Source organism: Lissotriton vulgaris, chromosome 1_1 (assembly GCF_964263255.1).
Source record: "Lissotriton vulgaris chromosome 1_1, aLisVul1.2, whole genome shotgun sequence".
Taxonomy (NCBI): Eukaryota; Metazoa; Chordata; class Amphibia; order Caudata; family Salamandridae; genus Lissotriton; species Lissotriton vulgaris.
This window is the reverse complement of record NC_141685.1, coordinates 882,821,693-882,838,438: the sequence shown is the minus strand read 5'-3', so window position 1 is coordinate 882,838,438 and position 16,746 is coordinate 882,821,693. Positions and strand designations below refer to the sequence as shown.

Sequence of the window (16,746 nt, the reverse complement as noted above, 5' to 3'; positions counted from 1 at the left end):
TGACCTGGTGCTTGACCTAGAGAATTTTGAAGTATCTGAGAGGGGCAGAGCCCTCCAGATCTGCTGCTTGAAAATGAATGAAGCAAGAAGTGCCCTGCTGATGATTTTTGCTGTGCAAGGAACTCTAAGGCCTGATCTATGGAGACTGTACCAAGTGAAACTACAGCCCTGTGGATTACCTTGCTGCTAAAGGACTCAAGAGTGGAACTCCCTGCAAGCTACAGGTTAACAGCTCACCTGGACAGCCTCACAAAGAATTTAAAGCCTAGAGTGCCAGGGAATTTGTAAGGGTTTTGTTCAAGTGGATTGCGGAATTGAAGTTACACACTTTCAAGGACCCTTTTGGAGATTCCAGAACCTTGGATTGTGTGTTGGATACTTTGGGACCCGCAATCAGAACGCCAGGAAGGTGTTCTAACTGAACCCCGCTTGCTGAAGGCCGCCCACTACAGTGGTGAGAATTCTTCAGAACAATTTATAAAAGGTGTCCCTGACAGAAAACAAAATGACTTAAGGGGCACGGTTGGTTTCTAAGCACTAGAAAATGACTATACTTTAAAAATTCATATCTGGTTCCCTACAGTGGATTATTTTCGGTTTGGTGTCATTTAAAATATAAAAATATTACCCATTTTTATAAATTGGTGTTGGATTTTTATTTTGTGTTGTATATTTATTTTGTGTTGTGTCTTATTTACTGAAATTGTGTTTTTAAATGATTTACATACCAGTCTTTGAAGTTAAGCCTGTCTGCCCACAGCCACGTTACCAAGGGTTGATTGAGCAAAGGAATACTTTTCTAAGACCTATGCTGAGTCCCATCATTTGTTAGTGGCCTTATTGCCAGTGGCAGATCTACATTTGCCCCTACCAATAACCCACTTTCCAACACTCCCTTTCACAGTGTTCACACTCCTTTTGAGGACAATTTCAAGATTCCCCAAGCTCCAAAGCGGTCACACGTTTCTAACACTACTTCAACCAATGACTCAACCTACAACCCCTCATGCAGTGACACACTACACATTTTCCCATACACCTCACATCTGCACACCTGGTCAAACTTCTTCTGCTTTTTCTCGAGGTTGGACACAATCTGGCGCTGGTGGTCCAGATCCACAGCTAGATCATCTAGCTCTTGCTGCAGACGTGTCTTGGTCTTCTCCAGCTTGTCGTAAGCAGCTGCCTTCTCCTCCAAGCGCTGGTTGACACTCTCCAAGTCCTTCTGCAGTTTCTTCTTGGACTCCTCCACCGTCTCCAGAGAGCCTAGGCCCTCGTCCATCCTCCGTTTCATATCAGTCATCTGTAGAAACCAACAGATTTAGTGAAGGGAGAAGAGTTAGAAAGGAACAATTTGAGATTAACATTTTAAAGTGAAGGAGGAAACCAAAGAATATTGTAAAAGCCAACAATAAGAAACAAAACTAAGTTACAAGGGAAAATTAAAGAGTGAGGAATGATTTAACAAGGAGCACCAGATGGAGGAGTTTGGGTAAAAGGATAGAAAGAAGGTTAAGTTGGAAGCCATGCATGAAACAGGTGCTCACCCCAAGCATGCATGTGTGCAGTCAATTTCCCAAACTTCAGATAAAACACTTCAAATGGACCAGAAAAGATTCACAGTATAGGACAAACCCGGATTGGTGCCTAGTGAGCCAAATTCTGCACCCTCTACAACATGCAGCTCACTGGAAGACGACTAGTCTCTCCACCTAGTAAAATACAGAACCTGCACTCTAAAGGCAGGTGCTTCTGTGTGGAGTCCTTTACAATTTCTCAGAGATGACCCTCCCACAGGACAAGGGGAGTGTCACAATGAGCCATTATACACTTCAAATGAGAAGGGCACTGATCTCCTTTGTATCAGTCTGCAGTACATGTGTGTGATATAGCGCTCGACTTACCCTAGGGCATCTCGGCGCTTGCATTGGGAACCCGTCCTGGCTTTTCCCTGTGAGATAACCCGTACTGGGCATCCCCAAGGTGAAAGCCAGGCATCCCGCCGCGGGGCGGGGGGGGGGGCGTTGTGGAGATTAAGCAAGCTTATTGCCCAGAGCTGCATAGTGTGAACTCGTGCTTAGAGTGGGCACCAAAGCGAGCATTATCGAGTCTGTGGACAATTGGGCTCAGGACCCTGCCGCGTCGGGAATCGAACCCTGGTCCCGGGTCCGACCTCTGCTTCAGGGTATGCCTCCTAACCAGTGAGCCACACTTCTCCACAGTGTGGCTGACATGCATGTCCCTACAACAAGGATGACGCTTACGACTACAACACAAATACACATCATAGCTTTAGCTTGCCCCTCCACATACACGTAACTGCAGCCCTTAAACATACATCTTATATGTACTGCACCTGAGACTGTAAAGTAGTGATCTGCTTGGTACAGTTCCGCTTGGCCTCCTCCTCTTCCTCAAGCTGCTCACGCAAGTTGTGCACCTCTTCATCCATCTGCTTCAACTTCGTGCTGAACGCCAGCTTCTGCCGGGTCTCCTCCTGAAGAAGCTCCTGCTCACAGATCGAAAAGTATCAGGCAACTGAATACATCTTGGAACAAACCCACCCCTCCACAGAATGGATGGAGTCTCCAGGACAGACCATGGCAGGAAAAGTAGTTTGTAAGGCTTATTAGCCTTGTAAATGAACATGAGAACGTGCCTCTAGTTTAGGGGCAAACATGGCTTGCCCAACTCACCTGTGTGTCCTGTAGCTGTGATTCCAGTGTGGAGAAGTCTTTGGCTATCTTGATGGACTTGCTGTCCGACTGATTCAGGAGCCCAGTGAGATTGTCCAGTTCAACCTACAGAAAAACACGAGGGCACAACAAGCTGAGCACAAACTTAAATATGTACTATTAGACTAAGTTCTAGAACCACAATCGTCGGCATAGTAGGATCAGCACTCATCACGATTTGAGAAAGATACTTCCCGTGTCAGAGTTTGTGCCCAACTGTTTCCTAAACTCCGATGCCCAACATGAGACTTCCATTTAAATATACTCCAATTTTTTAAGATTCGAAAGGCCACTCACCTGCATCCGGTTGGCCTTCTCTGCCAACTCTGTACGGATCCTCTCACCATCTGAGAATTTGACCTGCAGCTCCTGCAGCTGGGTCTCCACTTTCTTCCTCTTGTGCTCAGAGTCCCCCCTGCCCTGCAGCAGAGCCTTCACCTCAGTGGCTAGCTCATTGCGCTCTGCCTCCAGGGCCTGCTTGGTTTTTTCAAGGTTTCCTTTCAGCTTTAAAGAAGAGAGAATGTGGCATCCATTAGATACATCAGATGACTAGATTCAAACTGAAAGAAAAAAAGATGGGGAGCAGGTATAGGAGGCAGGTGATCGGTCCCACAATTAGAGACTACCAATGTAGGGTCAACAGAACACAAATATGTGGATAGACTGAGTGGGTCTAGGAATTGGTTTTGTTCAGAACATGTTTATGTAAGGGCTGTAGAAGCACCTTGGAACAACATGTGCAATGATTTTAATGGTCATATCCCAGCTCTTAAATTAGTGCAGCACCAAAGTCCTGATCACCAGCCATGATCCTGTGAACCCCGGGCCATGAAAGTCTCCTCTTCACCCTTGAGGTTGGCTCACCCGCTTGGTTTGCTCCAGCTGTTCAGATAGCTCTTCCACCGCCTGCGAATGCTTCTGCCGGATCTCTTGGATTTGTGCCTCGTGCGTCTTAGCCTCATCATCAAGGCTCTTCTTAAGCTGAGTCACTTCTTGCTCACGTTTGGTCCTGGTAAAAAAAAAAAAAAAAGACCCAATTAATGATCTGGACAAAGGGCGAAAAAGGAGGTCTTACATTTCTTCACATGCATCCTCCTGCCAGCCAGTGCAACAACCACCAACTTTCTGCAAGTGCCCAGCACATTTCCCCCACCTGAGTTCCTGCTGAGCGGCTGTGGTGTCCAACGTGTCTTCCAGCTCAGTCTTGAGGGCTTCTAGCTCTTCACCCAAGTCACGCTTCTGCTTCTCAGCTTTATTGCGGGCAGCACGCTCTGAGTCTAGGTCTTCTTGAAGTTCACTGATCTGAGCCTCCAGCTCACGAATCTTCTTTATAGCCAAGTTCTTCTGCCCAGATTCCTCTTCCATTCTGCCAACAAAGTGCAAAGCTCAGAACTTCCTGCATATAGCAGACAAAACTACAGATAACAGTCATGGAATCTTGCTTCCTTCACAGGGGACAGAGCAACTGAGGATTAATAGCATCCAATTATGGATGTTCTCGCTGGGAGACTGTTAGGGCTGAAGACTTACGCTAAAGTGGGATCTTTCTCCCCTCTCAAGAGGAGACCGTGCCACTGAGGACTAACCACGCTAACTGTAGCTCCTGTCCCAAGTGGACAGAGTGCCATGCCTTAAAATAAATGAGCACACCTGCAAAATAACCTAAGCACGTCGAGACCCAGGTGTTGTCCATTTTTACCAATGAATGCTGGGGAAATATTTGAAGCCATGCCCTGCCAGAGGAGAAAGGAACTACAAAAATCCTGATCACTAGCATTTAGAATTGTATTATCTTTAAACAAGTGATCTGAAAAACTCACTTCTAAACTGAAAGTGCCCCATGAACCACATATGCTGTAATGTTTTAGACTCCTTTAGAGACACAGCCCAACTAAGGCACGCTAACTCTACTGGGTGACCGGTTTTCTGAAAAGCTTTTAAGCAAGTTCATTGTATTTTCAAATTAAAGCTCAGCAGATTAAACTCCTAACGTGCACCAAAATGGTTGAGCCTGTCCCCATTGACCACCTACATTTCCCAACCCCGAAAGGGGAGTGGGCACAACTATCATTCGAATCAGATGAAGTAAGCTGATCTGATAGCATGGCTATACAATACTTTTTTATTTCTAAATACTTTCAATGATGACCTAGTTAGGCTAGAGAAGCACTCACCTAGCAAGGGCTGCCTGCAGCTCCTCTTCTTTCTTTGCCAGCTGCATTTTCAGCTCAGCAATCTGTGCCTGCAACTCTGCAATCTGATCATGGAGATCAGTAGAATCACCTTCCATCTTCCGCCGAGTCTTCTCTAGCTCCTGGCGCTGTTTCTCCTCTCTGCGGAGTCGTTCTAATTGAATGGACAAAGCATGGGTTTATCAATAAAACAAAGCCTGCTGAAGGTGGAAGCAGAAGAGCTGAATAGCGATAGCTGGGGTGAAAACCAATGTGAGATCAAATTAGTTTGACCCTCAGGAACCACCGCAATCCCAAGGTGTATGCATTACATATGCACACTTTGAGCAGATGCAAAACAACTGGAAGTAACAGACTAGTTAAAAGAATTCAACACCAATAAATTGCAAAACGAATAGTTTACCTGTCGGTGTAGTTTTGCAGCTTGAAGATCTTTCTGGGTTCACTATGCTGTGCATATTCCGCCATCTTGTGGTTGGAGTCGGAAAGTGCTTTGTATTTTTTTTTGTTGCTGTGGGAGGTTGGGAAACCTGATCCCCTCTGGTGAGGCTACAACCCCCATCGTGTGTGTGCAGGCTCAGAATTTTTTTCCCGCCATGGAGATCGGAGGTGCCCCGAAGACTTCGGTGAAAAGACAGCAACAGACGCAGCAGGCAGAAGAGGCCCACCAGAAACTCCAAGGAGATAGGTGGTAATAACAGTTGCATGTGGGAGAAATCTTGAGCATAGTAGAAGATGGGTTGGCAGATGGCAAGAGGGAGCAGAACAAGGATAAGAGATTAAAGAACCAAAGGCGAAATGGCTGGTATAATCTGACAGCTGGCAAACGCCCAAGGAAGGCAGTAGGAAAATGTAAGCAGGTACAAGGTGCGGTGGTGGGAAGGAAGGAGCGGAATCAGCTGGGGGGGGGGATCATCATAAGAGTTACTCCCCTTCAGTAACTATGTATCTGGTAGAGGAGGTTATACCCGGGTCCGGAAGAGGAGACGCCAGCAAGGCCTGCAAAGCTGCCGCATAGGTCTCCATCTGGACTCAACGCACCCTCACCGGGAAACTGGATAGGAAGAAGACACGCAGGCCGCATCACACGCGGAGAGCCCACGCCCCCAGCAAGCCGAACACCAGCCCCTGGGACAAGCTGCGACACTTACCCACCAGGGAGCGTCGCTCTCGCGACATCTGAGAGGGAGAAGGACGCCGAAGACAGAATTTCTCAAATAGTCTGCAGAGGCTGATCGAGGGGGGGATGAAGCAGACCTTGAGACACGCCAAGAGTAGTTTCATCCGGCGCTCCCGCCGCGACTTCAGCTTCAACTGTTGGCACGCCTCACAATCAGTGGTGCAGTGATCTTCCCGCAAACACCACATGCAAATGAGGTGAGGGTCCGTCACAGACATAAGACACCCACATGACGTGCAAGTCTTGAAGCCCGAAGGCATTCGCACAATGTTCCACCAGAATACATCACAAGGAGAAAAACGAGGCCCAAGCAGGCCCGAACCGGATTTGCGTTGCACACAGAACAGGAAAAAAACTGACGTAGGCGCGCCGGGATGGGACATCGCTGAAGTCATTTACGTCAATGACGCCTGGGCAGAGTTGCGTGATGAGGTCCCCCAGCACGCAGGGATGGTGTGGCAAAAAGTTTTCCGAATCCATACTCACGCCCGGAGAGAATTCTACGTTAAGGAATCTGCAGCTAGTAGTCTATCAGATCAGATTTATAGAGATGGACAGGTAACCTACGATACCCTGGACTACAGGTTTTGGGGGTATCCACATGTTTGTAAATGCAGTTGTGGGCACTACTCTTTTCCACTTTGCTGAACAGCTGGCTCCTGGTTTGTGGGACTCACAGGATGTCCAAGCATTCCAGCGATACAAAGGTAGCCAAACTCTAGGACCTAAGGTGTCAAACGGTTATATTGAGCTATTTGGGGTCTGCGTATCGGATCTCACCCTGGTTCCTGTTGAGAAGGTACAGTCTACTGGGGAGCTTCTTGTGGGGAAAGTTAGACCAAGTACTCAAAACTGAGATGTGCAATCTGACCCAGATTGGGTTACTAGGATGGGCGTCAAATGTCTGCGTCGTATCATGAGTGGAAAGAGTGCAAGGTGGAAAATAGTAAGCAAAGATCCCCAACCAGTTCAGCCATAGTGCATTCTCCATGGACTGCGAGAGTAGGTACCTGGAGGCGAAGCTTGGGCATTTTACGTTTTCTGGGGTCACGAATGAGTGCATTTCTGGAGCACCCCAGCACCAAAGGTGGTGGCCAGGATTTGTGGGTGAAGTTCCCAATCATGGAGTTGATGCATCCCACTGAGGTACACAGATTACTTTGCCCTGAATGAAGTAAAGTAAGGCTTTGAGGGAGAGGGGTATGGAGAGGCTCTCAACATCGGCAGTGCCACTTCGGATGAGAACCACTCCCTGCACAGCAGTTAGGTTGAAATCCACCAAACCAGCTTGAAAGGCACTAGTATTAATGGTAATTTGTGGCATGGGGTCTAGGCCATGCATGCCTTACTAAAAGTTATTCCATCACTGCAGTGATACACATTGGCATTTATCAACACTACAGGCTCTATTTTACCCAGCCACCTGTCGCCATTGGGATGTAAAGCACTCTTGCAGTGGGCACATGGGTAGTCTAGCTCAGGGCACTATGGCAATGCATTAAGCCATCAGGCCCAGGAGGCCTGACTAAGACGACAATATGACTTAAAATTTAAAAGGTGTGGACTGCCAGGATCCTTAGCATACAGGGGTAACTTGATTGGGACAGTTGTTATAGGTAAGACCTGGTAGCGTGAACAGTCAGGTTGTAGAAGAGACTTTAGTTTGGGTATGCAATAAGGCAGGTGTCCTAACAAGTTGCTCCAGAGTTACCAGTAGCTCTCCAGCAGCCTCCGAGTACCTCACCTGCATGCATCTCAGACTAATATGAAAGCCTTTGCTTGGTTATACGATATGTATGCTAAAATTAAAAGCATGTATTTGAGACAAAAGTGTATTTTTAGAACTCATAAGCTGATGTTTGGAGAAAAATGGTTTAACTTTTAAAATAAATTAAGCTATTTGAGTTAGAGACATTTATTACTCATTACCTTGGAGCCGGGGAATTGCAGCTTTGGGATGCATCTACATGGGTAATACATAACAGCCAAATTGAGTATTTTTTTACTTTACTGCTGGAAACCCTGCCTAATGCACTCATGTGATCACTGCGGACAGGCTTTGATGGACTGATGCATCACTTGCAGTAGCTCTGAATAATTCATTGAACATAGGTAGCACTTATTACAGAAAAGGTAGGAGACGCCTGCACTAGGCATAGACTCTTGGTCAGCCAATCATTGAGGTGGGTAAGACAGATGTTTCCCCTCCATAAGTGGGCAGCCATCACTGCTAAGCAATTGGTGAAGGAGCTAGGGGCGGCACCAAAGTAGTACTTTGACTTGCTAGTGATGGCTAGATGCCCCCTGAAACCTAACCTACAATCCACGTCTGGACTGAGTGGCTGCATAGGCTGCTAAACAGCAGACATGTTGCTGGTCCCCTGGGTGGAGAGCCCCTCGCTCTCCTGGACCTGCAACAATACACATCCTGGGCGGGCTGCTAGGTCTCCTCCCCCAGGATGGGCAGGGGGAAGCTTCAAAGGCATGCCGCCTTTGTGAGCTTCTCCAGGACACTAGCTGTACTCCGCAAAAGGCCCCCACCAGTTCTAACCCCCCCTCTGGCGGGAAGAATGGTGGGAAACCCAAAGCCAGGAAGGTGGGTGGTGCTAGCCTCTGCCAACCCCACCCCTCAGGTCTGAGAGGCGAGGCACGACCCCGGGCTCCGGCCATCATGAAGATGGGGAGCCCTGCCCAATCACAGCTAGGCTCCTGCCCCCCCTCCCACAGAAGGGGAGCGGGCTAGGGGGTGTACCCACCCCAGGACAGGGACCTATTGGTCCCTGCCCTTGCCCCACCTGTAATGACCCTAAACTTATTATTTAGGGGCACCCTGAACCTTCCTTCCTTAGATCCTGATAAGAAAAAGAAAGTAGATCAAGAAGACCTGCCGTGCAGCTGCTCACAACAGGACGACAGCAACTGACTTCGCCACAGCCCTACCAGTCTGTCGATCCTGGAACCTGCTCAATCCAGACTACTCCTGCAGACAGCAACCTTGGGACCCCTGGAGGACCTGCCTGCCTTGACCCTCTTAAATACTGGGACTCCCATAAGCAGAGGCTCTACCTCAACAACCAACACCCTGCTGCCAGCCAGGAAGCCCAAGACCTACCCACTCTGCGCCTGCCGAGCCCAGCCCATGCTCGATTGATCCAAGACCACGAGGACGTCCCCCGGCGACTGGGACCCGAAGTCCAGTGCCCAAAGACCCTCCTTTATGAACCAGATGCCTGCAGGCTCAGAACCAGGGACCCCTCCAACCGCGACCAGCTGAGGGTGAGATTTCCCAACACCCAAAGACACCCCTGCACCCGGCCGCCTGTGGCTCCCTATGCCTTCCTTTGGGGTACCTACCTCTTCTCCAGGATCCCAAATTACCTCTTGAAGTGGTGGTCGCACCTGAAGAACCCTTCCAGAGTCTGCAGCCTTTGTTCCCTTTTTACCTTTCCCATTGAACATTGAGCCCCAGACTGCTCAAAAGCACCTTGCCGCCCGAGTGCCTCTGGCAGTGCAACCTTTGCCCTATCCTACTTCCCAATTTGCCCTGAGCAAGTGACCAGGAGCCCAGCTCCCACAGCCACGTGGCCTGCTAGCCAGCAGCCACTAACCGAAGGCCCTCTGCCCCTCATTGGTTAACATTGGGCCTAACTAACTCTGCACCCGGCTGCCCCCGAGGGTGAACCAACTGTACCCACCTGACCCTGGGGGACCACTGATATGCCCAGAACCTTAACTGTACTGGTCGAGTACTCACCTGGAAACCGATAACTCACTTTCCTGCCATTGGATAACATGGACTGGTTTGACTGGAAAAATCTTCTAAGTGTGAAGTTTTGAAAAGTTAAAATATTCCTATAAAATCAACCGAAGTACTCACCTGTGATCAGGAGGGAAGCCAGTACTGTATCTTGTAGCCCAGTACTGTATCGCAAAAGTAATCCTAACCAGGTTTACTAGTAACCTGAATTTTCTTCATAAGGAATAAATTATCTGCTTTTCTGTGAAATTTCTTCAGTGTCTACTTTTGAAAACTTGAAATATTTAAAAATCGAACTACTGAAACGTAATTACTTGCATGTCCTAAGTAGAGATCCCAGTGCTGGACCTAGGAGCCCAGTACTGGATTAAGTAACGAGAACCTACTTTACCTGCAACCTGAATTTTCTCCTATTGGATAATATTGCCAGATTTTCACTGAAAAGTTTAAGTGTGAACTTTTAAAGTACCTTTATATTCCTTAAAAATTACAATAACCAAAACGTTTTTAATAAACTGTTTCCAGCTTAGATCTCAGGACTGAATCTAGGATCCAGTCCTGGACTTACAAAAGTAATCTACAAAGTAATCAACTGTAATTGTGTAGAAAAACAATTGAGCTCAATGCTAAATTGTGTTTTGAATTGTGTTGCCTATTGCAACCCCGGTCCCTATAGTGTTTACAAAGTAATTGCCTTTCTGCAAAGCAATACCCTGAGATCACTCACTGAGAAAAGTATATTTTTTAAATGCCTGTTTGTTCTAAAAATATATCTTTTGATATAAAAACAATTGGCCTGGAGTTCAGTCCTTGTGTGTGAAACTTTTTGCTGACTGTGTACAACAAATGCTTTAGTGTCCTCTGGTACGGCCTTACTGCTCAACCAAGCTACCACTTTGGAGTGTAAGGTCAGCCCTGACTTTAACCTCCGTTATACCTCTGGGGTTGGTGGACTATACACACTACCTTATTTTGGTCCAGTATACATAGAGCCACTTTCTCACACTGGGAAGGTAGGTTCACTCATTTTATGAGCTCTTTAAGGAGCACTTAAAACTCTTCTTCAAAAGTGGAGTTGTTCTGTGGAAACCACATTAAGGAATGTTGCCAGAAAGATACTGTGTAAGAGCACAGCGCCATGTCCATAAGCGACATCCACCCCTTGCCCAGGAGGAACAACGTCCCCCGCAAGACAGAGGAGGAGATCGAGCTATGCACAATAGTGGAAACAGTCTGGACCAACCTAAAGACCCCAGGAACCAAGAAGAAAGTATCCTAAACAGAATACTCCCCTTGAGTGTTCTAGAATTAGCCCAAAGCAGAAGCGTGGAAAGCACCTGTGCGGAAGCAACAGGGATGTGAAAAACTGCTTTTGGGAAAGTGGTCAGGAAACTAGGCCATAAGACAATGTTCAGCAGAGAGGGACATGGCAGATCTGCTACCTTGAAAGACAGGCCCATAAGGGCTGGGTATCCAAGTGTGCGCCAATAGCAGTAAACGTGCCGGCCAGCAGCTTTTGTCCATGGTGCAAAGCGATGGCAGGGCATTAGCCGTGAAGCACAAGTTACTACTTGTGTAACGATATATCTGTAAGAGACATTAGTGATAGATTCCTTACCTTCGAATATCCCCAGGCGTCAGACTGGATCCGGAAAATTTTGCGTAGCAATACCCCTGCACGCCGGCAGGAGTTGTCCGTGGCTCCGCATCCGTCGTCAGCGCCAGAATGACTGAGTACTTAGACGCCGCCCATGCGCGCCGACGTCAGTTTCGATGCACAGCTTTTCCGCGCCAGATACGCAGAGCCATGATAGAACCAACACTGGTGCCATGAAACTAGGGCCCTGAAAGGGGATGACCTTAACCCTAGATATCGGTTCGCAGAACGGGGAGGATGTGTGGGTCGGTAAGGAATCTATCACTAATTAATGTCTTACAGATATATCGTTACACAAGTAGTAACGTGTGCATCTGAAAGACACGTTAGTGATAGATTCCTTACCTTAGAATAGATACCCCAGCAATACAAACCCCGGTGGTGGGTCTGCGAACCATTTATCACACCAGAAAGTCCTGGAGAACAGAACGGCCAAAGAAGCCATCCCTCCGGACTTGGCTGTCCAGGCAATAATGTCTTGCAAACGTGAGCAGTGAGGCCCACGTAGCTGCCTGGCAAATATCCTGCAAGGGCACTCCTCGGCCCAGGGCAGTGGTAGTCGCTGTGGCCCGGGTAGAATGAGCCTGTAGTCCCACAGGGGGTTCTTTCTTTGCCAAGGAGTAACACCTGGATACACAAGATGGTCCACCGCGAGATGGTCCGCTTGTACACCGCCTTTCCCTTCTTAGTGCCCACGTAACCAACAAAGAGTTGGTCATCCACCCGGAACTGGCGTGTGCGATCCAGATCGTAAGAGCGCACGTTTTGGGTCCAGACGGTGGAGCCTCTTCCTCTTTCGAGGGAGGCTGAAAGAAGGTGGGCAAGGTAATGTGGAAGGCCGTGCCAACCTTGGGCAGGAACGAAGGTCTTGTCTGCAACACAACCTTGTCCGGATGAACAGAGAGGAAAGGAGGTGTAGAAGAAAGAGCCTGGAGCTCACTCACTCTCCTGGCAGAGGTGATGGCAACCAGGAAAGCAGTCTTCAAGGTAAGACGACGAAGAGGACGGAGCGGCTCAAAGGGAGCACACATCAGGTATGCAAGTACAAGATTCAAGTCCCACTGGGGCATCACGAAAGGAACAGGAGGGAACATGAGTGATGCCCTTTAATAATCTGTTTACAATGGGGGACTTGAACAAAGAAGGCTGATCAGGTAGCCATAAGAAGTCATAAAGGTCAGAAAGGTAGCCCTCGAGTGCCCAGAGCAGAGCCCTGCTGAGCAAGAGAAAGGAGGAAGAGGAGAACCTCAGAAAGGGGTGCAGAGAGTGGATCCACAACCTTTGCTGTGCACCATGCCACAAATCTGTTCCACCTGCAGGCGTATACAGACTGGAGGAACGCCTGGCTGCCAGAATGACATTAGACATCGGAGAAAAGTCAAATTGCCTCAACTGTCGCTGCTCAATCTCCAAGCTTGTAGGTGGAGACTGGACAGGTTCGGGTGGAGAATCGTCCCCTGCTGCTGCGACAGAAGGTCCTGTCGAAGAGGCAGACAAATCGGGGGATCGAGTGACATGCAGAGTAGCTCAGGATACCAGTATCTTCAAGCCCAATCCGGAGCCACAAGGATAACCTGAGCCCGGTCGCGCCTGATCTTCAGCACTCTGGGTAGAAGTGGTATAGGTGGAAAGGCGCAACTCCACTCGCGTCGAAAAGCGTCCCCGAGCGAGTGCCACCTTGGAAACTCCAACGCACAGAACTGATGACATTGCGGGTTCTCTTCTGTGGCGAATAGATCTAACCAAGGCTCTCCCCACTGCTGAAAGAGGCCTCGCGCCACGTCCGAGTTCAGATGCCATTCGTGATCCATCATGCAAAGACGGCCGAGTATGTCCGCCCTGGCGTTCAGGGAACCTGCCAGGTGTTGAACCATCAGGGTCAAGCCCTGATGTTCCAGCCATTGCCAGAGGCGCAGAGCCTCCTGGCATAGGGCCCACGACCCCACCCCGCCCTGTTGCAGTACCACATGGCGGTGGTGTTGTCCGTGAACACCTGCACTATACTCCCCCGGACAGAGGGGGGGAATGCCTTCAGTGCAAGTCGGATCGCCTGCAGCTCCAGAAGGTTGATGTGGAGCTGGGACTCTGCTGGAGACCAGAGACCCCTGGTCTCCGCCCCATGTGGCCTCCCCAACCCAGGGACACGTCAGTCACAACTACGTGCTCCGGGTGGGGTAGGGAGAGTGATCTGCCACTGACTCAATCGCGGTCAGTGAGCCACCACAGCAGTTGTTTTGCTGTGCTCTCAGATCAAGACATGGTTGGACAAGTTGCCCTGATGCTGGGCCCACTGAAACTTCAGGTCCCACTGCAGCCACGTGAAGCACCAGAAGGATGCAGGAGGCCATCAGCCCCAGAAGCTGCAGCGTCAACCTGACAGACCCGGGATAAAGGCTTAAAGATCTGAATCAGAGCCTAAATATCCCGAACCCGCTGTGCGGGTGGATAAACCCGAAACTGCGCAGAGTCCAGAACCGCTCCGATGAAGGAGCTTCTGAGAGGGGCACAGGTGTGACTTTGAACGTTGATGGAGAACCCCAGCAGATGCAGGAGATCGGCCGTAGTCTGGAGGTGGTTGACGAATGTCTGGGGCAAGCTGCCTTCAACAACCAGTCGTCGAGGTAGGGAAAGACTGAAACCCCTAACCTGCGCAGATGAGCTGCGACCACCGCCATCACTTTGGTGAACACCCGTGGGGCGCTGGTAAGGCCGAAGAGGAGCGCGGTAAACTGAAAGTGCTCGTGGCCTACCGTGAACCAGAGGTAACGCCGGTGGGCCGGCAGGACGGTGATGTGAAAATAGGCGTCCAACGCTACCATCCAGTCTCCTGGGTCCAGGGCAGCTAAGACCTGAGCCAGAGTCAGCATCTTGAACTTCTCCTTCCGGAGGAAGCCGTTGACGTTCTGTAGATCCAAGATAGGGCGTGGGTACCAGAAAGTAGTGGGAGTAACAACCACACCAACCTTCTGGCCCAGGAACGCGCTCGATGGCCCCCTTGGCCAAGAGGGCCGTGACTTCCTCATGCAGAAGTTGCAAGTGATCCACCCCCCGACACGCGGTGGAATGGCTGGAGGGGGGTCGCCTCGAAGCGGAGGGAGTAGCCCATTCTAACGATTTGCAGCACCCACCTGTCCGACGTGACGGTGCGCCAGTGAAAGAGGTGATTGCGAACCCTGCCCCCCACTGGCGTCACATGGGCCTCAAAGCACAGGCTAGGAGGGTTTTGAGGCAGGTGCTGCGGGGGAAGGTGGGAACTGGCCACGCCGTTGTCCCCGACCGCCGCCGCGGTCCCCGGTAGCTTGTCTCCTTTCTGGTGAAGAATTGGCTTGGTAGTTTAGTCTGCCCTGTTCCCATGATGCACTGGGCCAGGGACAGACTGATTTGCATATAGCCAGGTTCTGAGCTGGGATGGTGCAGTGAGATAAATAACGGTGATGGATCAAGCCCTGATCTTTGGAATGGGTAATAGTGGTCTGCTTAATTCAGACTGTTCATCACCACCCCCTTTTCTGAATCGTTTTTGGCCACTATAGGTGTGGCAGGGTATACTCAGACATGAGTCCCTTTCTCACTGCACCATCAGGATTCAAGCAAGCCGGGCCGAAGACGGCTGAAATGCCAGAAACCGGTCCCCGGTAGCTTGTCTCCTTTCTGGTGAAGAATTGGCTTGGTAGTTTAGTCTGCCCTGTTCCCATGATGCACTGGGCCAGGGACAGACTGATTTGCATATAGCCAGGTTCTGAGCTGGGATGGTGCAGTGAGATAAATAACGGTAATGGATCAAGCCCTGATCTTTGGACTGGGTAAGAGTGGTCTGCTTAATTCAGACACACTGTTCACCACCCCCTTTTGAGCCGCGGTTTCCACGGCCTCCACCGCGTTGGACATTCGGCGGCGCGTGGCTGGCAGCACGTGTGGGGCGCCCCTTCCTTGGCCAAGAAAGGAGCAAAAGGCACCCATTTGCTGGAGAGGGGCCGAGAGGCCCTAAGACTTGGCCGTAACATTGAAGTCCTTAAATCGCTCAAGCGCATGGTCTGCCTTGTCGCCAAAGAAGCGACGGCCATCAAACGGCATGTCCAGCAGAGTGGCCTGGACATCGGCCAAAAAGTTGGCGGACCTCAACCAGGCGTGGCGTCGAACCGCCACTTTAGTTGCCATCGCCCTGCTCAGTGGGTCCGTGGTATCCAGCCCACACCGGATGGAATACCGCGCCGCATCTCGACCCTCCGCAAGGGTTTGGGTGAGTTGCCCGGACTTCCTCCGGACATTGTGGCAGCATGTCCACGACTGCGTCCCACAGGGTGTGGGTATAGCGGCCCAAGAGGCATGCAGTATTAACTGACCGCAGTCCCAAACTGAGGGACGAGAACACCTTCCCGAACTGCTCATACCTCTTGGATTCCCGATCGGGCGGGGCCGTCAGGAATGCAGTCTGGGAAGTGGAGGCCTGGATGACCAGGCTCTCGGGGGTGGACAAAAAGCAAGGGTCGCCCGGGGCCGGGCGTTAGAGTCTGGCCACATTCCTATCCACAGGCGGACCTGTGGCGGGCTTGGACTAAGTGCCCACAAGAACGTCACACAAGGCCTCATTAAACGGCAGCAGAGGCTCACTGGAGCTTGCCTGCGGTTTAAGGACCTCTGTGAGGAGGTTAGTCCTCACGGCCGCAACAGGAAGCTCAAGCCTTGGCTGCCAGTGTCAACACTACACTATAAGCAGCCCCCTCCTCCATAGCCACGGTGGGAGGGGAGACAAATCCAGTGTCTGGCGAAGTGTCAATGCCACTGGCCTCCCCAAGCTCATATGTCCAGTCCTGTGGTGACTGGCACTCCTATGCCAGAGGGTCCTCAGACCCCTCCCAATCACCCTCGTCACCCATCTCCTGTAGTACAGGCTCAACAGATGGGTCCTGTTCTTGGAAATAGAAATCTCCAAATGCTGTCGGATGCGGCGCCAGAACAAGACCCGGGGTAGGATCGGGGATGGCACCCATAGCAGGCGCTGGGGGCGACACCCGTAGGGCCGGCGAGGTCGTGAGGTTGACCAGCGACGACCCGGATCCGGAAGCGGATCCAGAGAGGGCCGGCGGCGCTGGGGCCGAAGCACCCGACCCGCTAGGCCCTCCAGCCGGGGCTGTTGGTCCCAGAGGCGCCACAGAACCCAGCTGAGGAGGGAGGGACCTCAAGGCCATGAGGTACCGCTCGATCTCCTTAGGCGTTGTGTCTTG

At 50.4% G+C, this 16,746-nt stretch overlaps 1 protein-coding gene across 2 annotated transcripts in view; it reads right to left on the bottom strand.

The window, feature by feature from the left end:
• MYH9 (myosin heavy chain 9) overlaps positions 1–16,746 on the bottom strand; it is a 250,168-nt gene that overhangs the window by 49,394 nt on the left and 184,028 nt on the right. For both annotated transcript variants that reach the window (XM_086958556.1, XM_086958561.1), the window contains exons 25-31: positions 4,910–5,081; positions 3,889–4,101; positions 3,600–3,744; positions 3,033–3,239; positions 2,697–2,801; positions 2,357–2,509; positions 1,055–1,303 (exon numbers count right to left, since the gene is read on the bottom strand). In XM_086958556.1, the coding sequence (XP_086814682.1) occupies positions 1,055–1,303; positions 2,357–2,509; positions 2,697–2,801; positions 3,033–3,239; positions 3,600–3,744; positions 3,889–4,101; positions 4,910–5,081 (1,244 nt within the window). The remainder of the gene's footprint in view (positions 1–1,054; positions 1,304–2,356; positions 2,510–2,696; positions 2,802–3,032; positions 3,240–3,599; positions 3,745–3,888; positions 4,102–4,909; positions 5,082–16,746) is intronic.